This window comes from Octodon degus, unplaced genomic scaffold (assembly GCF_000260255.1).
Source record: "Octodon degus isolate 3935 unplaced genomic scaffold, OctDeg1.0 scaffold00194, whole genome shotgun sequence".
Taxonomy (NCBI): domain Eukaryota; kingdom Metazoa; phylum Chordata; class Mammalia; order Rodentia; family Octodontidae; genus Octodon; species Octodon degus.
The window spans coordinates 776,870-801,983 of record NW_004524770.1 but is presented as its reverse complement, the minus strand read 5'-3'; the positions used below and the strand labels follow the sequence as shown (position 1 = coordinate 801,983).

Here is a 25,114-nt window from a genome sequence, read left to right as displayed (position 1 = left end):
CCTGGTCCCACCCTTTCTCCTTCCTCCCAAGTTCACGCACAAACAGGAAGATCGGGTGGGGCCTGCTTCCGGTCCTCCCAGTCTGCTGCCTGCCACAGGCCCACACTTCTGGCACTCAGGGCTGGCCTGGAGGGAGTCTTCACAGCTACATGGCAGGCTTCCTGCGGACTTGCACCTTGCTGGCAGGCACAAAGCTCCGCTGGGCCTTGCAGAAGTCCAGGAGACGTCGCCATAGTGGGCAGCAGCTCAGCAGGACATGGTCTCCTGAGAGAGAGTTAGGCAGCTTGCAGCCCTGCTCTGAGCCTCCTGTGAGCCACCTCAGCCTTGCTCCCCCAGCCTCCAGCCCTCACCAATCAGGCAGAGCCCCTCCTTGGCCCGGGTGATGGCTACGTTCAGTTGGTTGGGGTCCACGACAAAGCCCAGGAACTTCCTAAGCCAGCTCTTGGTCGGCCGGTGGTCCACGTCACTCTTGGGGCACGTGCGGACAGTGCTTAGCAGCACATAGCGCCACTCACTTCCTGGGGGTGGGGATGAGTATGAGGCTGCCCCTCAGATCACCCCAGCCACACCCACCTGCAGCCTCCCCCAAGGCAACCTCACCCTGGCTCTTAGTGATAGAGGACACAGTCACTCCAGTGATGCCCTCCTGCATAAGGCCCTTGCTGATGGCTGCAGCCTGTGCATTATAGGGGGTGAGGATGGCGATGTCTTTGGGGTTCACTGTCTGGTCCAGTGTCAGCTGCTTGGCAATGCGGATCTGGGGAGTGAGGGGCAGGTGCAGCCAAACATGGAAGCCTTACTTGCTCCCTCAGCCCCAACTTCTGCTCTGCTCTTCCTCCAGGAAGAGTTCTTGGACCCCTATGACACTCACCACTTCTGCTACCTCCTCCAGGTTGGCCCTGGAGTTCTCATTGCCTTCCTCTGTGGTCACCAGCAGTCTCTGCTCACGGCCCTGCACGTGGCCGAAGATGACAGGGCAGCTGGCCTTGCCCGCATGGCCCAGGATGCTAGGCGGCCGCTGCAGGCCCTGCCAGGTCTTCAGCCTCCCGCCATAGAACTCCATGGAGGGGAAGGTGCAGATGACCTCATGCATGCGGTACTGGGTGTCCAGCATGTAGGCGTCCCTGTGGTAGCGCTCGAAGAGGGACTTCTCCATGCCCAGGTTTCGCACGTGCTCATTGTTGACCACAGGCCGTAGCTGCTTGTGGTCCCCCAGGAGGACCACCTGGAGGCACAGGCAGGCATGGCCCTAATCGCCCTGACCCAGAGGCACCCCAGTTCTCTGTCATCTTGCTCCCCAGTGTCCACTTCTGCACACCCCAGCACCCAGGACCAGCCACACCTGTGACACTTGCCTGGGCCGTTGGCCCCTGCATCTTCCCTCACCTTCTCAGCATCAGTGAAATGCACTAGAGGAATGAGAGTCTCGGGCTCGGTGGCCATGGCTGCCTCATCAACGAGAATCTGCCGGACGTTGAGGGTCCTGAGGCCAGGGGAGGCCGCACAGCAGCATGTACACAGGATGACAGAGTGCTGGGCCAGCTCAAACTTCCGTGCACCCCACATGACCGTCTTATACCTGCAAGGGCACTGCCTGTCATGCCATGGATGTGCTGGCAGGCAGCTCCACATCCCAGCCCTGCCACTTACAAGCTGAGGTCCTCCCTGGAGAAGACTTCTCCTCTGCTCACCCGGGCATCAAACTCTCTGACTTTTTGCGCAAATGGGTTGGGGGCCTGTCGTATGCGGTGGTGCAGGGAGATGCTCCTGGGGTGGGGATGGGGGGCAGAGTCACAGTGAACCCCTGTGCGATGTCTGGACTCCACCCGAGAGCAGGCAGGCAGACGGGCCGCACCTGAGTGTCTGGCTTGGCCTCCCCTCCCTGGAGGTCCTGTTGTGCAGGGCCCTGCTGCCCACACCCGGCACTGGGAACTCTGTGGCTTCACACTGCTCACTGTATACACGCAGAGGCCTCAGCTCTTTCCTCCAATGCAGGAGCATTTCTGGGGGCAGGGAGAGCCATGAGGGTCCGCTGGTGCCCGGCACCCCCAGAAGTCCCCCAGTAGCCCCCAGCACACCTGCCAGGACATCCACGGATTTGTTAGATGGGCCACAGTATAAGATGCATGGGGCGCCCTGGGGCTCCTCTCCTTCGGGGCTCCTCCTGCCTGGCACTGGCTCCTGATTGGACTTGTGCAACCAGAAGATGATGTGGAGGCCCACAAACGTCTTCCCTGTGCCTGTGGCAGAGAAAAGCGTGAGCAGCACCCACCCTCGCGCCCAGAGCCCCGCCTCCATGCCCCTTCCTGGGACACAGCCTCCACCTGGCGGGCCCTGGATGACTGTGAAGGGCTTCTCCAGAGCCAGTCTGATGGCCCTGTTCTGGCTGGCATTTAGCTTGTGGCCACTTCTGTGAATGTCATAGGTCTGCTGCTTCTGGAACCTCTTAGGTATTCCTGGAGAGGTACAGGGCAGCCCCTAAGCAGTCATGCAGGACAAGGAGAGCCCACGTGGGAGGGAGCGGGGTCAGACCTACCCCCATGGGAGGGCTGCTGGTGGGAGAGTCCCCGGGGCCATGGGATGGGTTGGCCCAGTGCAATGCTGAGAACCAGCGGGGATGCCCCCTTCAGCCCCCGTATGGCTTCTTCCTTGCGGCTGCAGGGAAAGAGGAAACTGGGAAGTCAATCAGGCTGTCTCCAGGCAGGGGCACCTGCACCGCCCACCCATCTCAGCCTTTCCCCGGCCTCCACCTGCGAGGGTCACTCACAGGTCAGGAAGCTGCTTGGGCAGCACTTCCACTGAGAACAGGCTACTGCACATCAGCACACTTTGGGGCACTTTCTCCATGGCCATGTGGTGGATGACGAAGTGCACCCCCCTGGGGGCCTCCTTTTGGTCTGCCTGGTCCTCCTGGTCACACCTGTCTGTCAGCCCATGAGCCACCCAGGTATATGTGTCAGGATCGATGCTCAGGGGAGGGCCAAGGATGCAGGGCTCAGGGGGCAGCCTTGTTGGTGGCACCGGGAGCCCCTCAAGCCGGATGCAGAGGTAGCAGCAGCTGAAGTCAATGTCAGTGCAATTCTCCTCGAGGAAATCAGGGTCCAGGTGGAAGGCACCCTGGAGCTGCCCCTGCTGCGTCTGCTCCACGTCCCAGGAAATACACACATGCTGCAGCACAACAGAATCATTCATAGCAATGGCACTGGTGACAGACTCCTGGGCACAGAGGGGTCCCCACACAAGCAGGTACTTGTCTGCATCACTGTACCGGTCCCGTGAGGCCTGCTCTGCGTGGTATGAGAAGCACCTGGTTGGATGCTCTACATGTTCCAGGCAGAGACTGAGGCCAGGTGCCACAGCCCACAGCTGCAGAGCTGGTACTAGGAAGCCCCGCTGCATGCTGGCACAGAGCTGGACCTGCAGAGTGTCCCCGCTGCCCAGCTCCCGGACCACCTCCAGGAAGTGGCCACAGGGGCTCCGGTGCACCTGCACCAGCTTCCGCCTCTGACACTCATTCCCTCTCTGTTCCTGGATGAGGGTGGCTGCCTCCAGCCAGCGCTCCTCCACCACCAGGTCCAGCAGCTTCCTCCACAGGGTTGCATCGATGTTCCACACATGTGGGTCAAACAGAGTGCCAGGCAGTGGAGAGGGCAGCTTGGACTCCTGCACAGAGTAGATGCGGCGCCGCCACACAAGTTTCAGGCCCTGCTGGTTTGTAAGGTTCTGGGGGTGCTCGGATAGCTGCAGGGAGTGATAGTGGACAGGGCAGGGGTCGGGCAGGGTCTCTCGGTTAGCAGGGAAGAGTAGCTTGAAGCAGCGGGTGCCTGGCTCCACATCCACTACGAAGCCTAGCTTGTCTTGAGGCTGGGCCTTGAGCTGAGTGGCCAAGTGCAGGCTGTAGGCCCGCCGCTGGTAGCTCTGGGCACATGCATGCCGTCGGGCAAAGTCCTGGCAGAGTCTGTCGATTTCCCTGGAGGAGTATGCAGAACCCCCTTGGCCCAGCGCCAGCAGGATCAGCCGCTGCAACACCACGTCAAGGTACCTGCGGATAGGGGACGTGGCCCACGTGTACCAGTCCACTCGCAATGAGTAGTGGCCAACCGACTGCTGTTCACTCTGACTGGAGCGGCCAAAAACAGAGCGGCCCAGGGCTCTGCGGAGGTCCAGGCCTGCAGGAGCCAGGGAGGGGTGCATGTCATCAGTGGCGATGAGGTCCACCATCTGGCCATAATCCTGGCTGTGGGCAGCGAGCTGGATGTGCTTCCAAAGGGAAGACAGGAGGTGCAGCTGTGCTTTGGGGCTGCTGTGGCCACGCAGGTGGTGGCGGAGGTGTAGGGACAGAGGCACCAGCTCTCTGTGCCTCTCGAACACGGGCTCAAGCTGGGCCATCTGGGGCGTGGGCTGCATTCTCAGGGGTGTGAGCCTCTGTGTGTGCTTGCTGCCCACCAGGAATTCAGCCACCAGGCTATTGAACTGAATCATGTACTCCTGAACCATGATGTGGGCTGCACGGAAGCCCAGAGCACTGTCTTCATCTGGGGGCTCATAGTGGCATGTGGCTTGTAAGCGCCGCCGGCGGAACACCTGGGCAAAGTAGCAGGCGGCCACCACGCAGGCTTCCACGGAGTCCAGGCAAGCTGGCAGCTGCATGCCCATGCCCTGGTGCTCCCTGATCAGAACCTCAGCTTCCTCGTAAGACAGCTGCCGGCGGGAGCAGATGACTGTGGGTGCAAAGCGATGGCCCCTGAGCTGACTGCTGCCCTTGTCCAGGGTAATGAAGAGGGAGATGGCCAAGCAGGCCTTGCCTGGCAGGAGGCTGAGCACATCTTGGCACAGGCTGGCTGGCAGCATGGACACTGGCTCCCTACCAGGGGCGTAGAACACAGCGCCCTGCTGGCGGGCCTCCAAATCCAGCACCCCGTCTCTGGGCACCACACTGGCAACATCAGCAATGTGCACAGCCACCTCATACCAGGGACCCAGGTCCCGGACACTGAGGGCATCATCCAGGTTGCAAGCCCCCTGGGGGTCCACGGTAAAGGTCAGGAAACTGCGGCAGTCCTCTCGGTGGCTAACAGCTGGGTCGAGCTCTGTGTGGTGTTTCTGCAGTGCCTTGGAAATGGAGGCCGAGTCTGGGGAGGAGGTTCGCAAGCTGTGCTCCAGAGCAAGGATACGGAGGCCCTGTTCCCAGTTGGTGGCTTCAGGGAGCACCTCCAGAATGATGCCCAGGGGATAGTAGAAGCGTTCCCGCCACAGGATGATGCGGACCCAGAAAAGCCGGGTACGCCTGTCCTCTGCAGTGAGGCGCCTGTGCCCCACACACTGCACCTGGCCCTGGAGGAGGCGGTGGAGGGGAACCTGCAGTGGGTCCTTCAGGTCAGCCACGAAGATCTTGGTCACAGAGCTGTTGATGGGGATCATGATGCGGGGATCCCACTCATCCATCCGGCACACAAACGCCAGCTCGTCTCTCCTCCTCTTCAGCACGCCCACCACGCGGCCCTGGAGCCTCCCGGGGGCACCCTGCTCCCCAGCCAGCTGGCCCAGGACCTGCACCAGCACCTCATCGCCAGTGAAGGCCATCCCACAGTTCAGGCGGCCCCTGACCTGGATGGGGCTGGAGCCCGCCTCGTCCAGGGGGACAGCTGAGGCTCGCTCGAAGGTCTCCTTCAGGAAGGTACAACGGCGGTACAGCTGTGGGGCAGAGTGCATCAGCTTCCGCAGCGTGGCCACAGGCAGGTTCGTGTACTGCCTGGCCTGCTGTGGGGATGCAGATGTGGCCATGGTGTCCAAGAGCCCGTCCTCCCCAACAGTCACGGTCACCTGTCGGCTCTCATCCAGGAGCTCCTGCAGGATGGCATCATCAGCATTGAGCTCATAGTCGAAGGGCCAGAAGTCAGACTCTGGGCCCTCAGCGCCCGCAGACGCTCCCTGCTCTGGGGTCGCAGGTCTTGCCGCTGGGCCTTGCTTTGCCAAATGCCCTCCTGATGCTGCCTTCGCCTGTGCTGTGGCTGCCCCACTTGGGTCTGTGTCCCCAAGCGCTGTGTCCCTGGCCTTCGCCATCACTGTGGCCTTACTATTCATGGTCATAGGCCTTGGTGGGGCCTTTGCCACAGCTGTGTGCTCTGTAGCTGGGCCCCTGGCCACTGATGCCCAGGTTCTCTCTGCTCTGAGAGCCACAGAGGCCCAGTGCTGCCTCTGGGCCACACTCTGCTCAATCTGCGCCAGGGACAAGCCTTCGGGGAAGATACTGTGATGGTCTATGCATCCACGGATGAAGCTCTTCCAGAGCTTGCTGCAGGCCCCAAAGGAGCACAGGGCCACGGCGTCACCTACAGCCACCAGCTGGGACTGGGCTCGGGTCATGACCGTGTTCAGCACACGAGCATCTGTGAAGAACTCCAAGGTGGATGCCCCAAGGCTGAGCAGGCTGTGGCGGTTGTGGACAGTGCTCAGCACCACCACCCGGAACTCCCGCCCTACAGGGAGACACACATCAGGCTGCCAGGCAGTGCAGCTGCACAGGCCTCTGCCAATGCAAGACTGAAGGGTGGGCCAGGCCAGTCCCTGCTGCTCACCCACCTGGCAGAGTCTCAAAGCTGCCCACAGACACCTCACCCAGGTTCCTCCTCCTCAGCTCCTGCCTCAGTGCGTGGACCTGGAGACAACACAGGCTGCAGGTGCAGGCAGGGCCACCCTCCCACTGAGCCCTGGCCAGCCTCAGCCTTCCTGCCCTGCTTCCAACCATGTGGTCCAGCCTATCAGGTGAACACTGCAGCCCCCTCACAGAGGAGAGGCTGAGGCTGAGGCCATCTGCTAGCCAGGCTCACCTGGGCACCGTGTGAGACAGCACAGATACTCCTCTGCTCGCGGGCGCCCCAGCAGTGAGGCCACGTGTTATAGACCTCCTGTACCTTCTCCACCACCTGTGTGACCTCCGCCGGGTTCAGCCAGGAGGACAAAGACATGTCCTGCTCAGGGGTGCCTGCCACATGGCAGAACATGAGTGGGTACTGCTGGGGGGGCGGTGGGATCTTGCCACTGGCCTGAATGGGGTTGCCCTTGGCCACGTAGAAGTGGTGTGAGATGAAGTCAATGATGGCCGCGGTGGAGCGGTAGTTCTCGTGAAAGATGATGCGGCTCTGCCGAGCAACCTCATGAGCCTCCTGCTGGTAGTGAAGGAAGAGGCGGTACAGCAGGGTGTGCCTGGCAGCCTTGGCCCTGGGCACACTGAAGAGCCTGGGAGTGACCTGCAAGTGGTCCCCTGCCAGCACCACATGGGTGTGTGGTGAGGCATAGGCCAGTGGGGTGAGGGCCTCGCACTCCAGCATCTGGGCCGCCTCATCAATGAGGATGTGGGAGAAGAAGCCGACAGGCACCCGGAGCTCACGGGCCTGCGAGGTGGTGGTGACCACTACGCGGCGCCCCTCCAGCTCTGCCTTCGTGGGTGGGCGGAAGGCCCGAAGGTCCTCTGTCAGGCAGCAGTACTGCAGTGTGGTTGGGTCAGTCTGGTTTAGTGGCCGGTCAGTGTACATCACCCGGAGTGGAGCTGCCTCAGGGTGGCCCCTGTTGACATAGCCATGGAAATACTCCCGGATGTAGATGTCGGCGGCGCTGTGAAGGGACAAAGCATGTGGGTTGCTCACTGGCCTCGGCAGCATCTGGTCAGCACAGACACACCTCAACTTGGACTTACACCGCAGCCCCACGAGAGGTAGCGTGGCCTCACAGTGGCCTGCTCTACAGCATGCTGCTGCTGAGGGTGAGTGCGGCACAGGACTGTAGTTTTATGTGGTTACACCTCACAGTGCTGCAGGTAAGAGTTATGCAAATAAAAGCAAACTCATTGAGTTGGAGTTTTTATCATTCTTTTGTCCCGAATATTGTAATTTCTACATGGTATGCAATCCCTCATTTAGCAGCCAGTCTAAGTTAGCATCCTAGTTGCAGGGCTGAAACCCGGTCATTAGAGAAATGGCTATATCTGATGTTAGGGAACTAAGCAAATCACACATGCAAAAGAGGAACTTCTGGGTTGAGAAATCTGGGTTTCTGAAAATATAATACACAGAACATTGCCAAGAAAGCTGGGGGATCGAGCCACGTGCCTTCTGACACCTGTCTTCTTGCTCCAGTACCTCTGCACACGCCGACGGAATGCCCACTGGGCCCGGGGAAGCCCGCCCCACCAGTCTGGCTGGACACCCCAGAAGCAAGGCCAGGGGCAGGCCACACTTGCGGGCTTACCTGTTGGTGTGTGTACAGATGAGCACCCTGGTGTGGGGCTGCCGAACAACCTCCAGCGTGGCCATGGCCAGAGTGTAGGTCTTGCCGGTGCCAAAGGGGCCATAGATGAGCAACGGGGGGACAGGCTTTGTGCTTCCTGCGCTGCTGCCTGCAATAAGCCCCATGGCCAGCTTCTGCTTGTCATTGCCATGCACTAAGGGTGGGATGGGACAAGGGCGGGGCAGAGCACAGGCAGGCAGGTCTGGCACCACCAGGCACTCCTCGGGCAAAGTGTCTACTGCCTGGTGCCAGAACCGGAAGTTGATTGGGTCCATCTGGAACTGCACTTCCAAGACAAGACTGCCCTCAGCCTGCAGCCCCAGGGCTGTGCAGCAGTGCTTGGGCAGCAGCAGCCACAATGTCTGCTCAGATATGGCTCGCTTCTCGAGCTGCACCTCGAACACAGTGGCGTCAGGTGGAGGAACAGGGGCCACGAGGGCTGTGCTGACCTCCCTGCTCAGAAGGAAGCCCGCGTCTGTGTCAGACGTCAGAGAGGAGGGGACAAGGACCTCAGCATAGAGGGCTCCTGGCGGTGCAAGGAGCATGCCGAGCGCTGGAGTCTGTAGCGCAGCCTTCAGGGACACCTGGCCTCGCAGGGTCAGCCTGGTATACCAGAGAAGCTGTGTTAGCACACTGGGCCACGGCCCCAGAGCTGGCTCCTGTTGAGAACCCTAGCCACCCCTCCACCTGCCAGCCCTGACTCACTTGGCCACCAACTGCTGCCGAGCACCCTCTTCTTCATAGAGAAAGTGATGCATAATCTGCCGATAGCTGGTGACAGAAATGGGTTCTGAGGCCAGGCTGTGGTCACTGGCATTCAGGGACAGGGTAGGCATCTTGTACTTGGCCATCAGGGCTGCCTGCTCAGCTGTCTGCTCCATACAAGGCACCACATGGCGGTTGCCAGGGTGCCAGCGCTCCAGCCTCTCAGGACAGCTAGGTGCTGGCCTCACACAGGGTGCTGAGCAGTGGGCCTGGCCCAGCTGCAGCCTCAGCTTCCGAAACAGCACTGGCCGACGACCAAAGTCAAAGACCACCCACTGCTCAAAGGTGCCGAAGGAGGTGGTCTGCACTCGCACTCCCACTTGGAACTCTGCTCGGGAACTGGGCACACGGAAGCGCTCCCCAGTTGCATAGAGCCGGCCTGGTGGGAGGCAGGGTGCCACCAGGGAGAAGTCTGCTCCAGGCTCCTGCTTAAGCAAGGCCACGTGTAGCAGAGGGGCCTACAGGAAGAGACTGAATGTGAGCCAGGCCCCTCAGCCCATCCCACCCATCAATGTGATACCCAGACCCCTCCCAAACCCCCAATACCCTCCCCCAGCTTTTCAGAAAGGGTCTCTCTATGCAGTTCAGGCTGGCTTTGAGCTCAATGTGCAGCCCAGGCTGGCCTCCTGCCTCAGCCTCCTGAAAGCTGGGATTACAGGTGTGTGCCACCACACCAGGTGCCTCCCATCCTCTTGAAAGGAGGCTCCGGGCACATTCTAGATGGAGCACCCTCTGGTTATTTTGCCTCTCTGAACCCTGGTTTCCTCTTATGCAAAGTGTGGCCACAGAAGCTGCAGAAAGCCGGGAGGATGTTAGAGGAGGTGAAGGGGGAGGGCCTGGGGCCAGCAGGGGTCTCAGGGTCACCAGCTCCACCCACTCTGAAGGCACCCAGCCCTGCAGATCTTTTCCTATGTTAACTTGCTCACTCCAAAGAGTGAACCAGCTGGATGGGGAAATGAAGCAGAGGCCACAGACTTGGTCTATGCTACACAGACACCAAGGTGGAGCCACATTGTCAGCTCAGCAGTATTCCACTCCCATGGGTGCCCTTCTACCTGGCCTGGCGCTGGATCCCCATGCCTGAATCCTCAGGGCTGTATGAACCCTACCTCAGAGTGGACACAGAATGCCCAACTGTGCTGGATCTTCTTCTCTTGGGCCCGATGGACTAGAGGCTGATGGCAGGTAACAGAAACGCCGTGGACTGTCTCGGCCATCTACACACAAAAGCTGCTTCAGTGGAACCCTGGACCCTCTCCCCACCCACCACAATGGTTGCTACTCACCACCAGGACCTGGCTGCTGCGCTGGTACTCAGCCAGCAGCCGAGCTTGGTAGGACATTAGCCCGTCCTTCCAGGCTGCCTGCTCCCGCAGCTCCATGGCCTTTGCTCGCTGGATCCACTCTTGCAGCTCCTGTTCTGAGTGTGCCTGGGTGCAGATGTCCCCATACTCACAGAGGTCAGGCCTAGAGGGCAGCGAAGTCAGCAGGGCCACTGGGTACAGCCACAGGGTGAGATCCAAGGCCAGGACCCCGTCAGCCCAGCCCTGGTCCAGATAAGACTCCATCCGCTGTCCACTCCCATGTCCTCAGGGCCAACACAGACAGCACTCTCAGAGGCCCTTCCTTACCCAGGCCTCCAGAGACCACTGTGGTACCAGCCTGGCATAAAGCAGGTAGCAGGGAAGCCCAGAACCAGTGAACCCCCTTGCCCTGGTGCCAAAGGTGGTCCATCCAGAACCTCTAGGCTCCCACCCAACTATCCTTACCTTGGGCAGAGTTCAAATTTGGAGACCCCCATGGGTGGGGCACGGTGCTTCCAGGGCACAGCCTGGTCAAAGGCCACCATCTGTTCATGCTCCAGGGAGGCGCAATGGTTCTCAAAGGCCTCCTGAGAATGGTAGGTAACCAGGCAGGTGTAACAGTACAGCTCTGCCTCAGGGGGCTGGCTGCTTGGGGAGGGCTGGCTGTGGGTGGCCACGTGCTTGTCTTGCCCCAGGATGGGGAGCACACGCAGGGCCTCCCGCTGGAGCCCATTCAGCTCCTCAGCCTCCCACACAGCCATCTCTACAGCACTGTGTGCAAATTGGCAGCGGGCTGCCCCATGGTGGCACGGCTGCCCACGCTCCACAAACATGCAGTAGCGCAGTGGCCGGCCATTCTGGGGCTTTGGCCGTACTTCAGTGAACTGGCGCTTGTGGTCCTTGGTGCTGACATGCACCAGAAGTGTGGGGCATGTTCGATGTCCAGGGCACTGTCCGTGGGGGTCCACAGGGCGGAGACGCTGAGGGCGGTCCCTGAAGCAGTGGGCACAGAGCAGCTGAAAGTGGCCACCAAACTCTGCAAGAATGATGCTAGCAGCTCCGCACAGCCCATTCTGGGGCTCATCACCACGCACTGCAGCCTTCAGCCACAGGCGGGAGAAGTTGTACTTGAGTTCAAAGGTCCAGACCAGTGCCTCCTCAGGGCTGCGGGCAAAGGTGCACCTGTTTCGGTGGTACTGACAACCCAGCCCCGGGCTGTAGTAGTGACAGACTTTATATCGCCAAGGCCTTGGGAAGCGCGGCCGGTGGCCCACCTCACGCCAGACCTTTCTCTCAGCAGCTCGCTTAAAGCGAGCCAGAAGGATCTCACAGGTGCAGCTGTGTGCCACCTGGGACAGGACATAGGTGCTCTCATTGAGGCGCTGGGTGCAGCCAGAGCAGCCCAGACAGAGGTCCACTTGGGTGAAGAGCCTGACCAGAGGCGGCCCCCTGGTGGCCAAGGTGCTAGCAGACGACATGCCACACCCCAGGGACACTATTCCCAATACTGGCCAGGCTCTTCAGAGTGGTGTTCAAGACTCCTGGACTCAGATGGTCCACTGGGACCGCAGGCCACGGTGATACATCTGGAACAGGAAATGCAGATTGGGTAGAGGTCAAGCAAGAGGCTCACGCACCCTCGTCCAGCAGAGGGACAGTTCAGCTCGGCCTGATGGCCAAGGAGTAGACTGTCGGGCAGAGTCTTGGCCTGGCCTGGGCTGAGCCCCTTCCCCTCCTGAGGGTCTCTAGACCCTGCCTAGAAGGAGAAAATGTGCTAACTGGTGGGTAGAAGAGGAGAGCCTTGGAGGCCGCAGAGAACCCCCCTGGGCTGTCTCTGGGCTCAGTGAGATCTGAAGCTCTGGGCATGCAAGGCCCAGAAACTCCCAGCACCCTATTGTGAAGACAGAGCCTCTGGGCAACTGTACCCTACCTGGACTTGGCAGTGGCAGCCCAGGTAGGGAGGTCACTGTCCAGGCCTTCTCAGGTGGCCTTTTCTTGAGGTGGTGTCACCCCACCCCATGAGGGAGGGAAGAGCCCTTAAACACACTGCTGGTAGGGGCCAGGGAGATGGCTCAGTGGAATAAGTGCTTCCCTGGCAAGCACAAGGGCCAGGGTTCAATCCCGGGTCCCGCAAAAGAACAAAAACAAATAAACAAAAAAAAAAACCATTGCTGGTCAGGTCTAAGGGGAAATTTTAAAGGAAACTTTGGGGGATTCTAATTGATTTTTCTAAAGGAAACAACTAGGAGGCAGCCAGAATTTGAGAACTCACCTGTACCCCAAGTGGGAACTTTGGAGTCCAGAGAAAGGCTGCACAACCAGGCAGCCAGAGCCAGCAGGAGAGGCCAGGGGAGCTTGGGCTGCACTGCTGTGGGGCTGGAGGCACTGGGATGTCCCGGGTCCCTCAAGGGTAGCTCACCCGGCCATCTGCACAGGGGCGTCTGTGGGTCCCAAGCTTCCCAGACTGCACGGCACAGCTGCCCCCTCCTCACCCCAGCTAGGCCCTCCCACCACTGCCGGGGACTCACCCTGCACACGCAGGAACCGGCCAGAGCAGAGATCACTTTCGATTCTGCCCCTGGGGTGACTCAAACCTCTGACGCCTGATCACGGAAATTACCTCACTGCCCCCTGCCCCGCCCCCAGCACCGCCCTCAAGTGACAGCTCCCTTCCCTGCCCTGGAGCCTGGAGACTCCTTGCCAGAGAGAAGTCCCTGAGTTCCCTGGGTCAGCCAGTGGGGGATGCAAGCCAGCCCTTCCTCGGCTTCCAGCCCCATGCTAACGCTCCCACTGCCCCCACCACAAAAGTGTCAGGTACAGGGAAGGGAAGATGCAGCCCAGTGGAGATGGTTCACAGTGCCCTGCCCACTTGGGGTCAAACATTCTCCAAACAAGGGAAGATGGCACTGTCCCATGCAACACAGGAAACCCCAGTGAGGGGTCAAGGACTTATGCTGAGGAGGGATTCTTCCTCCTTAAAAGTGACTTTACTGGATATGTAATAATTATATTTAACCCCTTAAAATAATAGCTATTCAGGTTATGCCAAAGTAGAATGAGAAAGAAAAAACTTCCCACCCCAAATGACAGGAAGAGCTGGGAGTGTTTCTCAGGCTCACTTGAGTTGTGCCTGACCTCCTGACCTCACTAGAGAAGTGTTGCCACCAGCCGCTGGCATTGCAGTCACCCAGAGGCTGAGCTGACAGCAAGGCATCGAGGCAGAGCACTTCAGCCTCACAGGGCCTTGCCTCCCCCACAAGGGAAGAGCCCCCTTGAAGCCAAGGAGCATGTGAAGAAGTGATCAGGAATCACAAGAGAGTGGTTTTTTTCCTTGCTTCCCTGGACTACTTGCACTGGGGAGACACTCGAGGATCACTTCCTCTGTCCCCACAGGGAGGTCACATCAGGAAGAACTGAGGTTCTTGCCAACCTCAAGCCTCAGTTCAGCATCCAGTCAAGAGCCTGATTGTAGCTCAGGAGAGACCCCAAGTGGAACCACCACTTACACCACTATTAATTGAGAGGTCCCAGACTTTCATTGTTGTTTTAAGCACCAGGTTTTGAGTGACTTGTTACAGAGCAATGCATAACTAATGCACCATCGTGGGGCAATGAGATAACTCAGCGGTCTAAAGCATCTGTTAGGCAAGCTCAGGCAAGATGCAGGGACTGCGATTTGAGCCCTGCCCCCAAGGCAGGCTGAGCCAGCCACAAAACAAAACCAGTCAAAAAACAACTAAACAGTAACGCACCATCATGGTCCTTTGAACAATGACAAGCATCTATCACCAAAGCCAGCCTCCTGTTGGAACAGGCAATGGTGAAACGGTCCCACAAAAGTTGGGAGCTGGCAGGGAGCCCTGGAGCACGCACACATAGGGTAAGAGGATGAGGCAGAAATACCATAAAGAGAAGCAGCAATAAGAGATGGGGCAAGCGTATGAGAAACATGTAAGAAAACTGGGGTATGCCCCCAGAGACACAATAGAATGCCACTAAAACCAGCATGGAATACTATATTCTTTGATAGGGAGACTCAATACTATTTGAAGATGTCAATTCTTCCTAAATTTGCCTGTGAGTCTAGTAAAATCCTAATGAAACACTGAGAGGAATGGGGGGCTGGGTGGACATGCTGTTTGTAAAGTTCATTTCAAAGGATGAACATAAATAAGGGTGGACAGATGCCATGGTCTGATCTAAAACATCCCTCAGCATCTCATGTGTCCAGAGGTGGGGCCTGGCAGGCGACTGCACCATGCAGGTCCTAGCCTTCCCAATGGACAAGTCCCCTGCTGCATTCATAGCTGCGTGGGCTGTTAGGAGGTTGAGCCTGAGAAGTAGACCTTGGGGGTGACCCTCCACTTTCTGGCTGCCCTCAGAATGGGGCTGCCTCCCCAGCAAGACCCAAGGCTGGCTCCTACCTACTCAGGGCTTAGGGGCTCAGTTGGTGTTTGAAATAGGCCATGAGGGGCACCATGGACCATTTTCTTGTCCTCAGAGTCATTAGGCATGTACTAGTGTACCCCCAATAAACTGAACCACATAAAAATAAAATTATTTTATTTTTTGTAATAAAATAATTTTAAACAGTGACCAAACCTCATCATTAATAAAGTCAAAAGATAAGCACAAACTAGAAAAAAACTGTAGCTTTTTTATTTTCTGAGAGAGGATCTTCCTACATAGTTCAGGTGGGCCTTGAGCTCACTACGTGACCTAGGCTGGCCTGGAACTCAGGACAATCTTCCTGCCTCAACTTCCCAAGTCTTGGGATTACAGGTGTGCCACCACAGCCAGCATGTAGCTCATGGTATAGATAAAACCTTTTAATCTTCAATATGGTATGCATTCAGTTTTATTTTATTTTATTTTTGTAGACATGAAACATTTGATTTCCTGTCAGCCAACTTTTTTCCAAACTGAATCTTTATATAAGGGTATATTTTAAATATCCTATGAAGCCAGAAAAAGACCCATATCTAAGAGAAAATAAAAAACACACAAGTCAACCTGACGCACATCCGAAACAGAAGGCAATAGAAACTGCTCCAAACGTGGGGAAATGCCCGCCCTCGGCGTGAGGAAAACAAGCCAGAGCGCCAGGAAGACCCTCTCCAGACCCGAGGCGGCTCGGCAGGTAGCCCTGCACGCCGCCTTCTAGGGGCCTCGGTGCCCCAAGCCGAGCCGGGCTTGCTTCCTCCCAGCGATGGCCCGGCCTGCATGCTCAGCACCTGGGCGGCCCCTCACCTCCCTGGTACCCTCACCTCCCATGTGGAGAACACTCTGTAGCCGTTAAAGAGGGGACACGTCAGCCAGGCTGGTGGTACACACCTATAATCTAGCACTCTGGGAAGTCGAGGCAGGGGATCACAAGTTGAAGGCTAGCTTAAGCAACTTAATGACTTTGATGCTGTCTCAAAACAAATTAAGAGGATGGGGATGTAACTCCCAGGGTAGAGCACTCTGGGTTTTGTTCCTACTACCACAAAAAGTGGGGGAGTACCTCAGATGTCCTGGAGATTTTTTCCAAGATACTTTACTTAAGAAAATCAAAGGGGCCAGGGAGATGGCTCAGTGGAATAAGTGCTTCCCTGGCAAGCGCAAGGGCCTAAGTTCGATCCTCAGTTCTGCCAAAAAAAAAAAAAGGCAAAGAACAGAAAATCAAGGTGCCCAATCCACCTCGAGTGTAAAAATGACTTTAAAACATAAAAATTACATAAGTCAGAAGTAAACTGTGTGTCTGGCGCAGGTGGGAGGCTCGCTCCTCTCTCAGCTTTGCACCTCTGGTTTTGCTCTTGAGCACGTGTGCTTACGTAAGCAAGTGGAGCCGTCAGGTAGACTCACCACCTCACGTACAAATCCTGAAGCTTCTGCCCGGACCCGCAGTGCGCAGTAGGCATTTCTCTGGCCTCCCCTGCACTCGCGCCTGAGGGACTGTCCTCGACTCTCTGGCCTCCCAGACCTTCCTTCTGGCGCCCAGACTCCTCCCGGACCCCGCGACTCATCGCCTCGGCAGCAACTTCTGCTGCCAAGCAGGCATTTCACACCCTGGCCCAAGCTGCTTTCCTCTTTGCCTTCAACAGCTTCCCATCCCAATAAAGTACATTCTGTTTTCTGGGAGCCCAGGTCCAGAGGAAGTATCCCACGTGCCCCCTCACCTCACTTCCAACTTCCAGAAAATGCCATGTGCTAGGAACCAAGGAGGACCCAGACTCCACCACTCCTCCAAGCCAGAACCCTCCAGCAGCCTCCCTGATTCCAACTCCTGTGATCAGTGCCACTCTGGAACACAGACCAATTAACACTGACAGAGAAGGTAGCACCACCCCAGGAACCCCATTCTAATGCTACCTGTGCCAAGCAATAGGGTGCATGTACCCAGAGGTGACAGAGGGACATCATCACCTGTAACAAGCACCAAAGGGAACACAACCCTCCTGACAAAGATTTTGTTTTGTTTTTTTTTTTTTGGTGGAACCGGGGATTGAACTCAGGCCTTTGCACTTGCCAGGGAAGCGCTTATTCCACTGAGCCATCTCCCCAGCCTCCTGACAAAGATTTGGGTCTCAACATGACACAAGGACTGCGCAGACCCAAACAAGAGACATGTAGTGACTGCTCTGTGCTCTTCAGGAAGGAAGGGGAGAGGTGAGGCCAGAGGAAACCAAGGAGGCCCCAAAACCCTGACCACCAGAACCCTTAGGGCCTAAGAAGAAAACAGAAAGATAAACCAAGCACAGCAGTGCCTGCTACATAAAGCTCAAGGTTATCCTGGGCAACACGTTGAGAACCTGTCTTGAGAAACAAGAGGGAGACGGGTGCCGCTCAGTGGCTCAGCATCAGCCTAGTGTGCTGGAGGCCCTGGGCTTGCCTCAGTATCAAACATATTGATTTATTTTATCTTTTTTTTTTGTATTTTAGGAAAGAGTCTACAGGGTGTTCAGGTTCTCACTACTAGATCACACTCATAGTCATCTGCCTGTTTACAGCCTCCCAAGAGCTGGATTATAGGTGCGTGCCACCACGCCTTGTCTCAGTTGCCGGCACAACAGGCCCCGGGATCGGAACCCCCCACCCCGCCCCTGCACCTGCTTACAGGTGCTTTAATCCGCTGAGCTATTTGGCCAGCCCTAAACATATATATTTATAAAACACAACATTTAATAAATGTTTAAGGGTCAGCACACTCCTGTAATTCCAGCACTAGGAAGGCTGAATAAAAAAACAGGAGGATCAGGGGCCTGCCCATTAGCTCAGGTGTTTAAGTGCCTGCTGAAACAAAGCAGTCAGGCTCAGGATGCTGTGGTTCGATCCTCTCATCCTCAAGCCAAACCAGACCTGCCCTGAAGGCATCCTGAGCAGCGCCCCCCCCCAAAAAAAAACCAGGATCACTACAATAAAAAACAGGAGGGTCACTACAAGCCCAAGCTGCATAGTGAGACCCTGCACTAAATACATTAAAAATAAATAAATAAATGTCGAGCATCAGTACTACTGTTATCAGTATTCCATTTCCTGATTTAATAATTGACATGTACTTGCTCTTAGAAAATAAACACTGAAATTTTGGGAGATATGGGGGTGTGATATCTTACTCTCCAGGGTTTAGAAACATATACACACACATAGAATGCAAATAGAATAAATGTAAGCAATTATGACTTTTTAAAAATGTGCAATTCTTTATACTTTGTTTGCAAATGTTGTACGTTTGTTTTATCATATTAAAAAGAAACAAATTACACGTACATGGCCTCAGCTTCCTCTGGGGTGAATCCAGCTCTCTCTGGGCACGCTCCGAGGGTCACAAGCGCCTCAGCCTTGCCCACCCCTGCCACTCTGGGAACCTGCCAGAAAGCCCAGACCTGCTCACCAGCACCACAGCAGAGTGGGAGTCCCTAGGGCCAGGGACACAGCTTAGCTGTGAGCCAACTGTGTCAGCTCAGCTGGTCCTAGTGGCTCTGGGGTGACCCACGTAGGCAAGGCTTTCATACCCGTGCCCTCCCAGTAGAGCTGGAAACAGGAGCTGAGTGAATCACTCCCTTTCTGTAAGCTGTAAACATCACTTTAATGGTTACCCATAAATAGTTATCCATTTTCTATACAAAATAAAATAACCAAAGCCTATGTAATGGCCATTCCCTAAGCAAAAGGGTCCAGGCCCCAGAGAAATTCAGGAGGAGGCGCCTGAGTCAGGAGCCTGGGCTTTATGTTCTCAAAGCCTGGCAATCACCGCCCTTTTGTGCCTTTCCTTCTTGCTGCTGTCATCTTCCTGGTGCCACCCAGGACCACCTCAGACGTCCTACAGATTTTCAATAAATGCAGCTACTTATTACTTACCTCCATGTATACCCTTTCCTCTCTGTAGGCAGAACCTAGATGACTGTGGCCTACTCAGGGTTCACACTCTCTCCTAAGAGCCCTCCCACACAGCTGGAAGGGTGCACCTGGAGATATGGTCACTGAGTGCAGTGGGGGGACTAGTGGATTCCAGATCTTGCCAATGCCTTAGGGACTGCAGTGCAGCCTGGAGGAGGACCCAGCCCTTCTTCCTGAGGTAGCGAGGAACTTCATCTCTACCAGGTGGACTAGATAGGATACACCTTGTCCAGGAAGTGTGTAGGCCCTTGAGCCTCCCAGGTGGTCTCATACAACTCTGTCGCAACAGCATCTCTGTCATGGGCTCTAACACTGCCTCCTGCCACCCCAGACTCTGAACCCTACCCGTAGCCCTCAGAGCAAGTTCTGAGCAGGAGGCCTGGGGTGGGGGGCAGGAAGGGCCCCAATGCAGCCGGTGTGCCCTAGAAAGGGCCCCGGCAGGACCCAAGAAGCCTCAGCGGGCAGGCTGGTCCCTGGTCCCTTCCACCCCACCGCCCCACCCTGCATCAAACTTGTGGCTGGATCAGAACCTCCCAGGCCCTTCGTGCCCCCAATAGACCACTCTTCAGAATGACACGAAGGTCGAGGAAGGGTCGGGTAGACAGGCACTTGTTACCAAGGGCAGGACGGTGGCTATGCCCTAAGCAAGGGTATGGAGGAGCTTCCTTGGCTAAGGCTGGGGTGCACAAGCACAGAGTCCTGGCACTGGGTCTTGTGCAGCCCAGCTCTTTCCTCACCCTGCATCAGGGAGTGGGAGGCTGAGCTGAAGCCCAAGCTTGTCTTCTCTTTCCAGGGAAGCACCTACTCCCCTGAGCTATCCCCGGCCCTGTCTTCTCTTTCCATCACAGCCCTCTCCTCTCCTCCGCCTGCCCCTCCCGGAACACAGACAGGCGTGCTCCCACACCAGGAGATTCAAGTGCCCTCTGTTGGCCTCTGGGCCTTGCCTCACTCACTGTGCCAAAAGCCCTGTCACCCGCAGGGCAAGCCCACCCTGCAGCAACACCTGGCCTCTCTCAGCACCTCGAGGACCTGTCACTGTGAATGGGGGCTAGCTGGGCCAAAGAGGAAATGAATGATTACATGGCTGTTCCTGTTAACCCCTCCAGCAGCCGGGAGCTGGAATCTCCTCCTTGTGATTGAAAGCTGCACATAGCAACGGTGTTGGGAGCCACCACAAGCCCACATACAGGTCAGGGCTCTTCGAAGGCACAAGCAGAGAGGGATATCTTCAACAAATGGGGCCAGAATGACCAGGTAAGAGTTCAAGGAAAACACGCCTTAATTCCCACCTCGCCTTGCACACAATCAGCTCAGGAGGGATCATGTGATAGCAAATGAAGAGGCAGATAGCCACGTGAGAAGATACCCAGACCTGTTGCTGAAGATGGCAGGGACACTGAGCTGAGTATGCTGGCAGAGAAGTGAGTGCTTCGAGATGGCAGCATTCCTTATACTCTTTTTTTTTTTTTTTTTTTTTTTTTTGCGGTACTGGGGATTGAACTCACGACCTTGAACTTGCCAGGCAAGCACTTATTCTACTGAGCTATCTCCCCAGCCCAGCATTCCTTATACTTTAGTAAGTTTTTTAAGTTTAAGTACTCATTGTATATTTTTATCACCCTGCCTATTTCTCCCAACTTGTAGCTTACATGAGAACAACAGCATAGCTTGACTCTGAGTTTGGAAGCTAGCAAGGGCAGTGGTAGGTTCTGGGATATACGAACATTGTAAGAGAATTAAACATCAGGGACACCTGGATCAAGACATTGTGGTCAGAGAAATACACAGCCCTGAACAGAAGATCTCAGAACTCGAGCAGCTAACCTGGAGTGATCTCCAGGCTCAAGGACCCAATAATTAATAAAACCATTCAGCACCAGTATTTAAAAGCTGGTAGAGTTGATTATTATTTCAAATGCCCAATTTTCAACAGAAAGATCACAATGTATTTAAGCCACAAGAAAACGGTCTAATCACAGCAACAATATAGATCTCCAGTCAGGCTCTGAAGATGCACATGAAGCACACTTATTAGAGATGATGATACAACTCTCTTACTATAATCAGAAAGCTAAATGAAATAATATGCACAGTACTCAGGATGATAAATAGTATAGATATTTTACAGTATGCACACCTAATAAAATGTAAATGTTATCTAAAAAAAAAAGAGAGAGAGAGAAGGAGGAAGGAAGAGAGCCTCGCTCTTCATATCCTGGGCAGGCAAGAACATGAAAAGCACTCAGAAACAAAGAAGAAATATCAAAACTCTCTTGCTCTCCAAGACATCTATAAGAAAAATGAAAAGGCAAGCCACTGGCTGAGAGAAAATAAAGTAAAAATATACATATATGGTGAACTGTAAGCAGAATCTTTTTTTTATTTTGTGTGGATGGTATCAAACACAGGACCTTAAGCACGCCTGGCAAGTACTCTATTATTAAGCCACACTGCTAACCCGATATTTTTAAAAAATAAGACTGGTTTTTAAAATAAATTATGTGAGCAGATAGTTTATGTGAAAAAATATATATACACATGAGCAAGAGCACACAAAGGTGCTCCACAGGAGGTCATCTGGGAGCTGTCAATCAGAACCCGCTGAGATCTGTTCTGGGCCTAGAATGAGGACTTGGGGACCCAAGACCACCTGAACCCTCCCATGCCCCGGTGAGACCAGCTGGTAAGTTTTTGACAAAGGTAAATGAGTGTGACCCAGCAACTCTCCCCTGCAGGCACCCAAGGCAGAGGAAATGCAAATGGGTGGGGACCCTCCTGCTGAGGTCAGTACTTGTATCTCTAGGCTCACTGCAGCCACAATCCGGAAACAACGTCGATGCCCATCACCAGACAACCACACCAATTACGGTGCATTTGCTCAATGAAATACTACTCGGGGCCCTTTCGGCCGGAACCGCCATCTTCCAGTAATTTGCCAAAATGACTAACACAAAGGGCAAGAGGAGGGGAACCCGGTATATATTTTCCAGGCCTTTTAGAAAACAGGAGGTTGGGCCGGGGAGATGGCTTAGTGGAATAAGCGCTTCCCTGGCAAGCACAAAGGCCTGAGTTCAATCCCCGGTTCCGCAAAAAAAAAAAAAAAAGAAAGAAAGAAAGAAAGAAAACATGGGGTTGTTCCTTTGGTTACATACACGCAAATCTACAAAAAGGGTGATATTGTAGACATCAAGGGAATGTGCAAAAAGGAATGCCTCACAAATGCTACCATGGCAAAACGGGAAGAGTCTACAACGTTACCCAGCATGCTGTTGGCATTGTTGTAAACAAGCAAGTTAAGGGCAAGATACTTGCCAAGAGGATTAATGTGCATATCGAGCATATTAAACACTCAAAAAGTCGTGATAGCTTCCTGAAATGTGTCAAGGAAAATGATCAGAAAAAGAAGGAAGCCAAAGAGAAAGGTACCTGGGTTCAACTGAAGCACCAGCCTGCCCCTCCCAGAGAAGCTCACTTTGTGAGGACCAATGGAAAGAAAATGAGTTGTTGGAACCCATTCCCTATGAATTTATGGCATAAACTGGGGACGTTGCTCTGCCATTCAGCACCTAATTGGCAGCTTAAGTGTTCTAGGTCCTACATAAAAATAAAATCATCCTGTGTTGTAAGGGTGGTTTTCTTAGTTGAACAGGTATGTGGTACCTTCTTACCTCAGAAATATTTGCAGCAGATTTTCACTGTACCCAGTAATTGTGTCTAGCTTTTACTCTTCAGTATTTTCTTGCTGAAAGATATTGTTGAGGTATTGTGCAAGTGTATACCCAAAAATTCAAGTATTTATATTGGCTTGAAGATCCTGTAAATCATCATGGGGAAAAGATGTATCAAAATAAATGGAAGTCACTTTAGAAACAAAGAAGTCCATTTCAGTTAAATAAATTGTTTAAAGCAAAAAAAAAAAAAAAACACCTACTACTCGGGGAAGACCCCCCCAAAAAAACAAACATGATTGATATGCACAAAAGAATGGAGGGATTTCAAAAACATTATAGTGCGAGGAGCCAAAGACACTGAAGTTCTTACTGTGCAGTTCCACTCTATGGAGCTCCAGGAAACAGGCCCTAGTTGCCAAGGTGTGCGATAGTCAATCCCAGTGGCCAGGGAGGGGCCTTGTTAGATAGCTCAGTTGTTTAAATGAAATGTGCTTGGGCAAATGCAGTCAGGTGCATAGGACCTTGGTTTCGAACCCAGCTCCAGAAGCTGCACCACGCCCATCTTGAAGGCAGCCTGAAGTAGCCAAAAAAAAAAAGCCCAACGGCCAGGGGGATTGTAAGGCTTCTGCCTTATCATGGGCTCACTCCCAGAGTCCACAGCTGAATGTGCTGCTGGAAGGCAGGGCCTAGCCTGATGAAGGGGTCCCAGGGGCGTGGCTTTGAAGGATAGGTCTCTTCTTGGGCTCTTTTCCTCTCACTCTACTTCCTGGCTACACTGAGGTGGGAGGCAGCTTTCTTCACGTGCTGGCCTTGCTGTGATGTATAGCCCAGACAGTCTTCTTGCCTCAAGCCCGAGAGCCCACAGGTATGGGCCACCAGGCCCAGCCTACCATGACATTTCTGCCTCGGAGTCAGGCAATCACAGACTGAGACCTTTGAAACTATGAGTTACAACTGTGTATGCAGGGCAAGCCAGATAGCTCAGAGGACTAAAGCGCCTGCTTAGACAGAGCACAGTGGCTGGGGTTCAATCCCTGGTATGCCCTGTTGGTCCTACCGCTGGGACACACTGAGACAGTGATTGAGAATGGGCGTGGTAGTGCTCACCTGTAATCCCAGTGCCTGGGAGGCTAGTAATCTAACAGCAGGATCACTATGAGTCCCATCTATATAGTAAGACCCTGTAGACCCCGTGCTAAATACATTAAAAAAAATAAAAATAAATTGTGTATGCAAGGTATTTATGAATACAAGGTAGGAGTGACAAGATAGAGGAACAAGCACTGTTGCCACTTAGGACAGCTCTACTGTTCTCTCTCCATCGCCAGGATGCAACCACAGTCCACCAGAACGCTCTGTTCTGCACTGCATGCAATAGAGCGTGTGCACATGTGTGTCACGGCCAACTCAGATACCTCACTCACAATCAATGAATGCCAAGAGTAAGGGCGCCTGGCAGCAGTCCATGGGTGCATCTCAAGCAAGCCTGGGCCGCTCTAGAGCGGCCTGTCCTCTGGCTGGCTTAGGTGCCCAAAGTACTGCCCACCCATCTCTCATGGAGACAGGACGTGGAGCCAGACAGGATCCAACAGGACCTGGGATGCAGTCCACTTTACCTGCTAGGCAGCACGACCATTCAGGCCAGTGGTAGAAAACAGTACCCAAGGGTTGGGGAGACAGCTCAGTGGCATAAGTGCCTGACTGGCATGTGTAAGCTCCCGAGTTCAAACTCTGGTACAACCCTGGCACCGCAAAAAATAGAAAAATAAAATCAGAGAATCAGTACCCTCACAAACTTACTTCATGGTCAGCAACCCCAATCAGAGATTCACAGAAGCCAACCTGGAAAAACCCGCCAGCCCTGGCCAAGCCAAACTGCCCTTTGTGATGTCCACAGCAGAGGAGAGCTTGAAGCCACTCCTTGGGCCATAAGAGCAGTCTCCCTCCAATGGTATCTCCTTGCCCAGGTCTAGTTCCTCAGATCACCTCACTGCACACCAGCTCAGAGGAGAAGTTGCTAATAGTCGCAGCATGTTGCCATCAGTGTGGCTATGAGAAAAGTGACCCCAAACTCAGTGCATAAAACCGCCTGATAATGTGCACAAGGGCACCAGGGGACAACAAATGCAGGGGACAGCTGGGCTTGGGATGCTGGTGTGCTCTGCTAGAAGATGGGACCTCTGCAGCTGAACCCCCCGCAGGCCCCTCACTCCATCTGGCACCTGCACCACAGCCGTGGGGCTCCGGAGCATCCACCTCTGCTTCTCTGCCATCACCCAACATGGCAGCTTGGAGCTTGGGTCCAACACAGGCATGTTCTGAGTGGGAAGGGGAGACAGGCTGGTGGAAGCTCTGCCACATTTTCCCAAGAGCTTTGGAGGATACCTCTGTGAGCTCTGCCACAAGAGAGACCGAAAAATAAAAGAGGAGCACCAAAGAGGCGGGAGGATCAGCCCCGACATGGCCTGCAGCAGCCTGCAGCAGCCCGGACCCCTGCCCTCGCCCCACCCCCCGCAGCCACTTGCAGGCACCACTTTCTGTATCTGTACCCTCTATCATTTGAAGGTGCAACGACGACAGCTGTGGCTAATCCTACCAGGTGGCTATATATATTAATGGGAATTGGACCTGCCAGGCAGGCTCTGTGCTGCTGAGCTGTATATCCCTGGCCTTTCTCTTCTAATATCAATGTATCTGGGCTCATTC

General features: G+C 54.8%; 1 protein-coding gene across 4 annotated transcripts; it reads right to left on the bottom strand.

Moving 5' to 3' along the window:
* On the bottom strand, positions 1–12,949 carry Helz2 (helicase with zinc finger 2). 4 transcript variants are annotated; one of them, XM_023704263.1, is made up of 20 exons: positions 12,884–12,949; positions 12,628–12,782; positions 10,821–11,941; positions 10,338–10,518; positions 10,161–10,268; positions 8,992–9,509; positions 8,248–8,889; positions 6,831–7,614; positions 6,583–6,658; positions 2,768–6,479; positions 2,537–2,655; positions 2,325–2,456; positions 2,079–2,240; positions 1,856–2,003; positions 1,651–1,767; positions 1,387–1,579; positions 872–1,225; positions 601–757; positions 351–518; positions 1–264 (listed from the first exon to the last, which is right to left on the bottom strand). In XM_023704263.1, exons 3-20 carry the CDS (start codon positions 11,831–11,833, stop codon positions 146–148), a joined length of 8,703 nt encoding a protein of 2,900 aa, XP_023560031.1. In that variant the 5' UTR covers positions 11,834–11,941; positions 12,628–12,782; positions 12,884–12,949; the 3' UTR covers positions 1–145. The 4 variants fall into 4 exon arrangements, with proteins under 4 accessions (XP_023560031.1, XP_012373018.1, XP_023560032.1 ...); XM_012517564.2 differs by lacking the exon at positions 12,884–12,949 and having other exon boundaries at positions 12,628–12,873; XM_023704264.1 differs by lacking the exons at positions 872–1,225; positions 12,884–12,949 and having other exon boundaries at positions 12,628–12,873.
* Between the last annotated feature and the right edge of the window lie 12,165 nt (positions 12,950–25,114).